Genomic DNA, 11,084 nt, shown 5'->3' with positions numbered 1-11,084 from the left:
TTATTATTATTATTTTTTTTATTATTATTAGTTGTCTTTATTCGGGGTCCTCTCTTCTCTCCTCTCGGTCACCTTGTGCAGATGATGATGACGACCTCCGAGTCCGTCTTCCTGCTTCCAAAGATGAAGATTATTCCTGCTGAGCCCCCTCAGCGCTGAGAGGGGGAGGAGAGAGAGAGAGAGAGAGAGAGAGAGAGAGAGAGAGAGAGAGAGAGAGAGAGAGAGAGAGAGAGAGAGAGAGAGAGAGAGAGAGAGAGAGAGAGAGAGAGAGAGAGAGAGAGAGAGAGAGAGAGAGAGAGAGAGAGAGAGAGAGAGGGAGAGAGAGGGAGGTAGTGGATGTAGCTCTAGCTGCTCTAGCTGCGGGCCGGGGGGTGAGCTACCTAGCCCGGGCTGCTCTGCCGAAACATCCATGGGTGGCTGTGTCGGGAGCCACCACGACTCCTCGGGCAGCTTAAACGAGAACTCGGACGGCACCGGAGGTAACTTAGCGGGCGCGTCGACATCTTTCAGCGGGCACACGCTTGGCTTAGAAGAGGGGCTTCCTGCAGCCTTTCTGCATGTTGTCCTGGCTGGAGGTCCTCTTCCTTTCCCTTTATACCCGAGCCAGACGGAGCCGCAGACGGGCTCTGCAGCCCTCCCGCCCGCCTCCCTCCGCTCAGCGCGGCCTCTAAAGCTCCAAAAGACGGCTCCCCTGCTCCACACTTTACAAACTGGGAGATATTTACTGTGCGACGCTGCCTCCCTTTGTTCTTTGGTGTTGACTGAGCTAGCCAGCTAAAACGTAGCTAGTTAGCCTGCTAGCTTTCTGCATAACAAATATGGGTCACAGACAGCAGTGGCATGCAAGGGGGGGAGCACAGGAGTGACTGATTTGGATTTAAATCATACCCTCTGCTTTACCTTCTAACTATTCCCTCCATGCATGCTGAGCCCGGGGCTATCGCTCGTCTTTTGTTGTTATTGACACGTTTCCTGAGGTGTTGGAAAGTGCAGGAGAAGAGTGGAGGGAGGATGTGAGAAAACTTACAGTGTTGCTGGTTTGTGATAAAGGAAGTGTGCTCCCCTTTTTTTACCCCCATTTCAATAAGTGTGGCTTTGATTTTGTGTTGAGAGCAAAGCCTGGGAGCAATAATCACATCTGAAAGTGGAACGAAGTGTAAACAGTGCAAAGATTATCTTGACTGTATTTATTGAGCAATAAAGAGCAGAGCATGCAGTACCAAAGGTTATGGAGCAGAGATGCACCCAGTGTGGCACTGAGCTTGACATTTTAATACAAACCTTTTAAGTGATATTGAAATCTGTGACTGTTTAAAGCCAGACTGCAAGTAGGGCTGCAGGGTATATGAAAGTTTATCATCACCGTGAGATTGGCATTTCCAGCATAGGCGTTGCACAAGACTGGACTGGATTGCATTATGTTTTTGATGCGCTAGATGTCAACACATTTGCTCAATCTAACGGAGCCTCAAACCACCAGACTGTTTTGACAACAGCTCATATTTCACCTGATCATTTCTTCAGAAGACAGAGCTGTCTTTAATTATTTTAATCACATGTATGCAGTTACCTTGGCAGCATGTTAGAACCAGTGCAGCTGTTGACTCTGTTGGTTTCCTTATTGCTTGTGCTTTTGAATTCTTCACTGTTGCCACCAGGTCATGTTGATCTAAGTAGGTATGATCTCTGGTCCACACAGCCTGGTGCAGTGTTCTGATTGGCCAAATATGCTGACATGAACAGCATGAATGCAGAGTGCTTTGAAACAGTTTATTACAACTCAAGTCAGTCTTTTATGATATGTTTATTGCAAATATTTTATTGCATTAAGGATAAATTTGCACATGGTTTGTCACATGGTTTTGCAGACAGCTTTTGGACCGTTTCCTACTGAGTTACTTTAATTACAGACCTGCAGACAGAGACAAGCAGGAGTGTAGACTGTGCACTTAAAGATGCTGAGATAATCCTCCTTTATGGGCTCATGCAGTGGAGTACTTCTTAGTTGGACACATTGCTCATTGATATTACAGAAAATAAAGTCTGAATTCTTTTGTTTTCACAAAAGCAGATGTCAGTGTAGAGTAAAATTGTTGACCCACATAAAATCCAGTGGGAATTCCGAGAATTGCTGCAGGAAAGCCAAGTAGGTTCATATTTAAAGAAATGCCAGTGAGTTGTAGACACACGGATGAGCTCGAAATTAAACTAATGCAGAAGTTCGATTGCACTGTCACGCAAGACAAGACACAGGTTTTCAAGCAGTTGTTTCCCACAGAAGATTGTACCTTTTTTTTAAGTTTCCTTTTCTCAGCATTTTCCACTGATATTCCTTCAATCACCTCAAATGAGCTCAACTCAATTTGTGACCTGATTTCACGGAGATGATCTTCCTATCACGGAAAGATTATGTATTCCCGGTGATTCATAAGCCAAAACAAGTGTTTAAAATTTCCCGTTGTCTCTTTTATTTACTACAAACAGCGTTTCGCGGTGCAGCGCGATCTGTCTGTGACATGTGATCAACAGAGTGCGTGTCCGCCAGCAGCAGGTGTAACTCAACACCTTGACAGTCATCCCCTCTCTTCTTGTCTGAGTTGCGTACTCAAACACATGCACGTGTACTGGCTGTCCTGTACCTGCCGTCCCCTTCGGTGGTGCTCCAGATGGTGTTATTCATCAGCCGTTCGGCTGCAGATGGAGCTCTGTTAGATGCTGAGACCCCAACCTTTTAACTAAGTTTAGTAACGTTACACTTCCAGCTCCAGTTTTGCTCAGTCGTTCTGCATGTCAGGCCTTTTTTTTTTTTCTTCGTCTGTACCCATGTTAAACCTGCCGCCTGAGCTTAGTTGTGTAAACTTAACCGAGTTTGTTTTCAGTAAGCTGTTGCTATAAATATACCGTGTTCCTGTTTCTTCTCATTTCGTGCTTCTCGTTTTCTGTCTTTGTCATCTTTGATCTCACATCTGACATTTTTCGTTTCCCCTCACATCCCCATTCGCTTTGGTTTTCCCTGTAATTCCTCCGTCTGCTTCTTCCCTCCCGATTCCTTTTTCCTCTCTGTTCTTACATTTTATGAGCGCATCTTTCCCCTGTGGTTCTCCTTTCTCACCTACCTCTTTCTCCTCTCTCCCCATCCCTCCTTTCCCTTCTCCCCCTCTCCCCCTCCCTTCCCCACAGTGGCTCTAGGGCGTAACCAGCCACTGAAAAGAGAGAGGCCTAAATGGAAAAGTGACTACCCGATGACTGAAGGCCAGCTGCGCAGCAAGAGAGATGAGTTTTGGGACACGGCGCCAGCATTCGAGGGCCGGAAGGAGATCTGGGATGCGCTGCGGGCTGCGGCCAGCGCCTTTGAAAGCAGCGACCACCTGCTGGCTCAGGCCATCCTTGACGGGGCCAGCATCACACTGCCACATGGTAGGACACATTTCCACAGTAGTAGCTGCAGATCAGGGGGAGGGCACCTTTGATCATCGGAAGGGCGTGGATATGCAACGTGCACTGCCAAGACGCCAAATTGTGACTCAATACTTCTATAGCGCGAAAGTACAAGTATAATTTCTGCTGATTTTTATTGCAAACAAGCAACACATTTAATCATCATGCATGGATTTAATCTACTTCACTCAGAAATGCTGATATTAATGTAGTAAATTCAGTGTAATTAGAATTATTTGGTAAGAATTTTGACCTAAATCACCTTTCTCTTCCAGTCCCCTTTCAAACGAACAATTTATTCTTTTTAGAAAATTGATTGTAGTCTATTGATACTTTAATTTGGAAATGTCTGTGAAGTGGCTTAGTGAGCAAACGGTCATTCTGAATTGAGTTTATATCGAATGTGATTTTCCAGGTTTTTCAAAAAGTTTAAAAAGACAAATGTAGGAATATCTTCTTTGATATGTTCTTTGCAGGAAAAAAAAACCTAGAATCAGATTGCGACCTGGGTAAATTCTGCTGTGCATCATCCATCCATCCATCCATCCATCCATCCATCCATCCATGGATGGATAGTCTCCTAATAACTAAAGAAACATCCCTTTATGTTTTGGAATGAAGCAGAACATCTACATGAAACAATGCAAAGTGAGAAAAGCCTGAACTCGAACATCTCCAGTTGAAGTGTGATCGAGGACCTTTCCTCTTGAGATTTTAAAATATTTCTAAGTGTGACTGTCTGCCTGTGTTTGCTCTGTGATGGCCCTAACCCTATGGAAGGAAACTGAGTGGGAACACAAAGCTGGGAAAATGTTAGATAAATGCTTGAGGGCTCCTTTTGTTGTGGGTAGGAAAGTATTTAAAATTTCACCTGAAATTTGCTTGCTGTCTGATTTCTGTGGAAGTTCCCGGATCGCTCTCGAGTTTCTAAAGCCTTGAGGAAGCGGCTGATCCGGGGATAAAGAGCTCACGCAGCCACAATAAGAAAAGCAAATATGGACGGATGGCTTTCACATGTCGTGGCCTACTTTCCTGCCATCAGATCGCGGTCTGTGCCACACGGCCCTCTCAGCATCAACGCTCAGGCATTATGAGCTTACATTAACAAGGCTGGGACTGAGAGCCGACATGATGCAGCCGAGCTTCCTCAGGAAGTGTCTTTTAGTTTCAAGTGTCATCAGATGCAAAGGTTTCAGAAACAGGAAGCAAGTTTGCACCACATTGCAATTAATTATTTATTGAGTGACTTCTTTTTTTTTTTTTTTTCTTCTGCTATAAATTGCATTTAAGTGAATGTGGATCTGGTTTCAAGCATGTGTCTCAGTCTTAGCTGACGGGAGTTATAGGAGCTCTAAGTGAATGAACTCAATGAACACGTCAGATTTCAGACTAGAAGTACATACTGGAGAGCAGATCAATGAATATTAAATGGGAGGAGGTGTGTTTCTAATCGACTGACAGGAGGACTTAATGAAATAATCGCTAAGAGAATATTTCAAAATCACACTTGAGAGCATTGGCAAATACAAAAAGAAATCAATAAAATTGACGTGACCGAGGTTCAGGAAGCACAGCCTCACGCGGTAATTATCAGCAGCTTGAACAGACTCTTCATCTCAGGATGTGCGTCATTCTTTATTATTCCTATTTCTTCTAACACCAGAGTCTCTTATTACCTCAGCTGGGAGGAAAGGTCTTTTTTTTCCCCCTGGTTCTATGTTTTCATTGTTAGCGCTGGACGGCGGAGGGGTTTGTCGCAGTCGCTGGTCTCGGTCTCTGCAGTTCCGACTTTCCCCAACTTCCTGTTTTTCTGTGTAAAAGTCAAATCTCATTACCTGTGTGATCATTATATCAAAGAGGCCTTGCAGACTATTTCAGAACTACTGTGTTTTAATCCACTCTGCGAAGCACAATATGCTTTCAAACCCTGAACGATGTGACGGGAAACACATTTAATCACATTTCTCCAGCTTACTACAGCGGCGGACTGAATGAATTCATCACTGAAGCAACGGGACTGCTCAGTATAATACTGTGAAACCTGCGCCGGAGCTGAGCTGGACGGGTTTTCACGATGGGTGACACCGTTGACGGCCCTTTCAGCGTCGTCAGTGTCTTGTCCTGCTGCATGTTTGGCGAGGTCAGATCCCGCCGGGCTGCAGCTGTGGATTCCCCAAACCTGACATCACAGTTTCATTCATCCAGCGGCGCAGACCGCCAAGCAACCAGACCTCTCCAGCCTTTTCAGCACGTGCTGCCTCCAGCTTTACTTTTACAACAAAACTTCAAATGATTATTAATCTCAGATTCCACTTTTTTAAGTTTTTTTTTTTTTCCTTATCACATTTAATTCAGCACTTGAATCACAGGGCGAACAGACAATCACACATTTAAAGTCAATTAACACACACTGTGGGAGTACATGCAACCACGAAAAAGCCTTAAAGTGTTTGACTCACATCTGATAATAAGGCAAACGTGTAGATCTCGATTTTGCTTATCTGCTGCGTGTGTGGCTGACTGAAGTCTGTTTAGTCATTCTGGAGGAGTTGAGATGAAATTCCTGACGGTGCTTATCGAGAACACCCTGCAGAGCATCAAACAGAAAATTCCTCAGGTCTCCCGTCTGAACAGAATTGGACAGTCTTGGTTGCGATGTTGTGGGAATCCGATCTGGAAACTCGCATCCGGCCGCTGACGTGTCCACAGTGGCAAAGCTAACGCTACCAAGCAGAAACAATTTCATATTGATGTCTCTGTTTACTGAGTCACTTTATTTCCATATATAGTCATTATTCCACATAAAGTCATTACAACTTGATCTGGAGGTTTTACTGGTTTTTATACATGAAACCGGTATTGTTGTGTCTTAGCTGCTCTTTAAAGAATGTGTTTGTATTTCAGTTTGTGTTGCACACACAGACACGGCCATACGAAGCAGCCCCAGTTTGATGAAGCGTGAAGTCACTCAGACAAGTCGGTAAATTACCCGTTTTACCCCTGGCAGCTTTCCTGGGGTCATTTATGCATCAAATGAGCTCATTTTCGAGTCCAGAAACTAAAGTTATAGTCATCAAGTGTTGGTTTGAGTAACTTAAAATGGGTTTCTTTTCTCTCAGATGCTCAACTGAACAATAAAACTCCATGCTCCAGTTTAGTTCTTTCTTTTCAAGAGAATAATTACATTCATGGTGGGAAAAAAATGTAGCCTCTTAACTTTGATGCGAGGCCCAGCACTGCTTGCAGGGATGTTTTCCAAAATTGAGCTCTTGTGTTTTTTTCTCCCCTCAACTAAAAACATTAGCAGCACCTGGAAACCATTAGCATTCTGCAGCTGAAAGATCAACACCGAGGTGGCGTCAGCTGGAGAGGAGCAAGCGAGATGTACAGTCACAGCTGAATGACAAGACATTAAGAGGAAAACCTGAGTTTGACATTTATCGTGCATTTATGCTGACCTTTAGTGAAACTGGCCACTTCCACGTTCCTCTGACAGTTTGTAAGGAAACGTGTCTGCAGCCCAGAGGTCACTCAGAGGCTAGTTTTAACTTCGAACGGACCAAATTAATAAAATGATACCTTAAAAACCTTTAAATTATGACAACTCCACATGTTTTTTCATTTGTTTTAGGACAATGGGATACAAGTACATGATGAAAAAAGGCTAAATGTACTTGAAAATCATTTCACAAAACAAAGCAAGTTATTTAGAGTACGCTTGTCGTTCGCACTGCTTCGTATTTCAGAAACAAAGTAACTGGAGCTCTTTCGGCCCCTCGCTCTTCCACTCCAGCGCAGCAAGCGACTCCTGAATCGCAGCCTTTCTTCTCGTGTCCTCACCTTGACCACAGCGGCAGGCAGAAACGGCGCCTGCTGACTCCTCTCTGTTTCCACTGAAGCTGCTGTTCGCTTCTCAAGTGACCCGAGCTGAAGCCGTAAAACCACACAGGAGCAGCGAGACGACCTTTCAGAACATCTGCAGTGGAGAGAGAGAGGAAAAAAAAAAAACAAAGCAGAGATGGACTTTGTGGAGATGATTTCAGTTGGTGTCGGTGAGAGAGAGAGACTTTACGATGCAGTGAACGTGACTGTCTGAAACCCCTCCCAGGACCCCTGGGGGGCTCCCCTTAAAATAATAATGTGTCAAGTTTCTGTCGGTGACCTCTCCACACACCCTCCCCCCCCCCCCCCCCCCCCCCCCCCCCCCCCTCCTCCTCTCCGTCCACCAGCTCTTCACTCCCACTGTCTGAATCACAGTCTGCTCTTGTTGGTGATTTCGGCGTCGTAACCTCTGCCCTACATTCCCTGTCACTCCAACTTTCACTCCACGATCTCTCCCGCTTCTCATTTGAATTCTCATTTCTCCATTTCATGGTCGAACAGTCAAACGTGAATTAAGAGCTACTGGAAACGATGTGCTGAACTTTCACTTCGCTGCGACTGCAACAGGGGGGGAAAAAAAAAAAAGCAGCACAATTGAAATTTATGGAAATGCGGCAGCACTGCGCCGGGATCAGTAAAACAAGGAAGGACGAGAGGATACTCGGTTTTTGTCTTTGTTTCCCAGCTCAGATTTGGAAGTGCACAGCTAATGATTTATCCAGCGCACTCTACACCACCCTGCATGCTCACAATTAGTCTTTTATTGGTGTGCGGATTACAGTAAGTCGTAAGTCGCTGCTGACGCTGAAGCTTCCAGTTTGTCTGAGCTTTATGATCTCACATTACATTAGAAGTTTAGATATAGTCTCGGTAATTACAGTGGATCACTCCTAAAATCACTGTTGTTGTTTTCAGTATTATTGTGTGTTGGGAGCAACCAATGCTGATCAGTCGTTTTGGTATTTTAAATTTAATAAAGACAAAAATAGTGGAAGAAACAATATAAATTAAGCAATAGGAGTTTGTATTTTTTCTATTTTTAGATCAATTGTATGCTTATCATTACATCATTGAAGTGGTGTTCAAATTATTTTAAAATATAAACGCTGAAGCAACCTAAAAGGTACAGCTGAGGGCTTTACGCATTCATAACACTCTTTCAATTGTGCTTGTAATTTTGGTTGTTACATGTATTTCCTTCATTCAGTTTTCCTCCTAGATATAATTATAGACTTCCATCTGTTCAGCTTCCATTCTACTTTATCCAACTGTTTTCCTTTTTGATTTATTCGCAGAAACACTGAAATAGAACGGGAGAAAATTTGAATTACAAAGTTAGTGTAGGAGGGGAAAGAAGTCCTCCTTTTCACCACAGCAACTCATTAAAACAAGTCAACCAGAGGAAGGACACGATTGCTTTAGATGTATTTTCCAAGTATTTCAGTGCAGTAGTGGAGTTTAAAATTGTTCTTAAAACGTAGCTGATTGAGGAACAAAGAGTGTATGAGGCCAAACTGTTAAAATAACATAAAGAGATAATAATGAGAAGATGGAAGAATCAGTCACCAGACTGTCCTCAGTCGTCTTCATTGACCAGCCGTGGTTTTTGGGACGTGACTGGACCGCTCTTCACTCACATCTTCAAACCTCCTTGTCTTCCAGGAGCTTTGACCGAATGTTACGATGAACTGGGGAATCGATACCAGCTGCCCGTCTACTGCCTGTCTCCTCCCGTCAACATGATCGAGGAGCGGTCCGACGAGCCCGACGGCTCGGATCCGGACTCCGCCGCCGCCGACCCGTCCACGGGCGGCGCCGCCGACCCCGGCTCGGGCGGGGAGTGCCAGCTCCGCCTCCGGCTCTCCACGGGCCGCGACCTGCGGCTGGCGGTCCGCTCCACGGACACGGTGGGCGTGATGAAGCGCCGCCTGCAGAGTCAGGAGGGCGTGCCCGCCGCCACCCAGCGCTGGTTTTTCTCAGGGCGGCCGCTGACGGACCGGCTGCGCTTGGACCAACTCAACATCTCCAGGGACTATGTAGTGCAGGTCATCCTCAGCCAGCGCCCGCCGCCGGAGCCCCCGGTCACGCCGGGACACACGCCAGAGGCGCCCGACGCCGTGGAAGGAGTGGCTGCACTGCCGCAGGAGCCCACACCTGTGGAGAACTGACTCCCCCAGCCTGGAAAAACAAAGGAAAAGCTCTTCTCTTCTCTTCTCTTCTCTTCTCTTCTCTTCTCTTCTCTTCTCTTCTCTTCTCTTCTCTTCTCTTCTCTTCTCTTCTCTCGTTTCCTTTGTTTGGGGCGAGCTCGGCCGTCTGCTGGAGCAGAAGAACTCTTGAATCGAGAAAGACTCGTCCTTTTTGGTTTTACAAGTTGAAATTTTGACCTTTTTGAAGTCTTTTTAACTGTTCCTATGGAAACCAAACAGACTTTGTCAGATGGCTTAAGGGGTTTTCTTAGCAACACTGATGTTTGAATGTTTCTGTGTTTCAGTTTCCATTCAAGTTCTGCCCTCTGGCAAGGCTCAGCAGTAGGAATTCTGTTCATGAGGCTACAGGGTTATATATAATATATCTATATATACATTTTCATGCCACTCGGTTTCACGTCAGGCAGTTCAACAATCACCGCGGTTCATCGTATTCAGGCATTTTTGTGACGACATGTGAATCAAATCAGCATTTAAATCAGAGAATCCAGTCGGTAAAGCTTTGGGTTTGTCATCAAGTCCTCCATAATGTGGCTGGAGGTTTTATCAAGCTGCTGCTGCTCAGTTAGATACTTTATTTCACTCAGCTTCACCGAACAATCAGATTAATCATGTAAGAAACAGTAAGTATTCAGTGCGTGTATGTGAAGGTGTGTGTGAATAAATGTGTGTGAGTGTGTGTTGGGAGGGGTGTTGATATATGATCTTGGCACAACCATACTTATTCATTCATGTGGCAAAAGGATGGACATCAGAAACACAGTTGCATATTTTGATTAAAAATAGAATGTTTTTAATTAAAATTGGTCATTGTTTATATTCCTGGTTCTTCTCTGATTACTTTACTCATCAGTGTTTTTTGGTTTTTGTTTTTTTCAATTACAACAACACAGGATAACAAGAAAACCTTCCAATCTTACAGCTGAGTGTCAGTGTTATTATTGCCAGATTTATTTCCAGTAAAGAATTAATTTGTGTAGCTATCAGTCACAGAAAGGATCTCAATAATACAAGATCATATCTACTGAATACATACTTCACCAGTGTATGAAGTGATAAGTTTAAAGAGAACCCGTCAGCATGCAGCCTCAAAAATAAAACGTGTGTGTGTTGATACAGCCTCACATGAAACTGGAAGAAGATTCACAGTTAAAATAATAAAATATATTGAAACCAAAAGCAGATCTGTAAATTCCCAATGATGTGGAGAATCTTGGAATAAGTGCTAAGCTCTGTTTTCCAGGTGGAAGGAGGCAGATTGGCTTCATGTGAGATTTGAAAGACAGAAAAACTGTCGATGAGATTTGAGTGAAGTTGTCAGCACTGAGCCAGTTTTTATTAACTCATGACTAATGATTTCATACTGAGTTGGTTCAGACCACAAAACCGCACAACTCTTAGGGAAAGTCCAGTAGAAAACTAAATGTGCCAAGGAGCGAGAATAAAACTACATAATGTGTCTTTATTAGTTAGATTTATATTCACTAAGATGATGACACTCAGTGTTTTCTCAGTTATGTATTCGGTGTTGAAGATATTTCCTGGAAATTACAGGCA

At 44.2% G+C, this 11,084-nt stretch overlaps 1 protein-coding gene across 1 annotated transcript; it reads left to right on the top strand.

Moving 5' to 3' along the window:
* Positions 1–292: 292 nt before the first annotated feature.
* Positions 293–10,344, top strand: ubtd2 (ubiquitin domain containing 2). The gene is made up of 3 exons (XM_030101719.1): positions 293–479; positions 3,181–3,417; positions 8,983–10,344. The coding sequence occupies exons 1-3, from the start codon at positions 410–412 to the stop codon at positions 9,486–9,488; spliced, it is 813 nt and encodes a 270-aa protein (XP_029957579.1). The 5' UTR covers positions 293–409; the 3' UTR covers positions 9,489–10,344.
* The last annotated feature ends 740 nt before the right edge of the window (positions 10,345–11,084 follow it).

This window comes from Salarias fasciatus, chromosome 10 (genome assembly GCF_902148845.1).
Source record: "Salarias fasciatus chromosome 10, fSalaFa1.1, whole genome shotgun sequence".
NCBI lineage: Eukaryota > Metazoa > Chordata > Actinopteri > Blenniiformes > Blenniidae > Salarias > Salarias fasciatus.
This window is presented reverse-complemented; position numbering and strand designations above follow the sequence as displayed.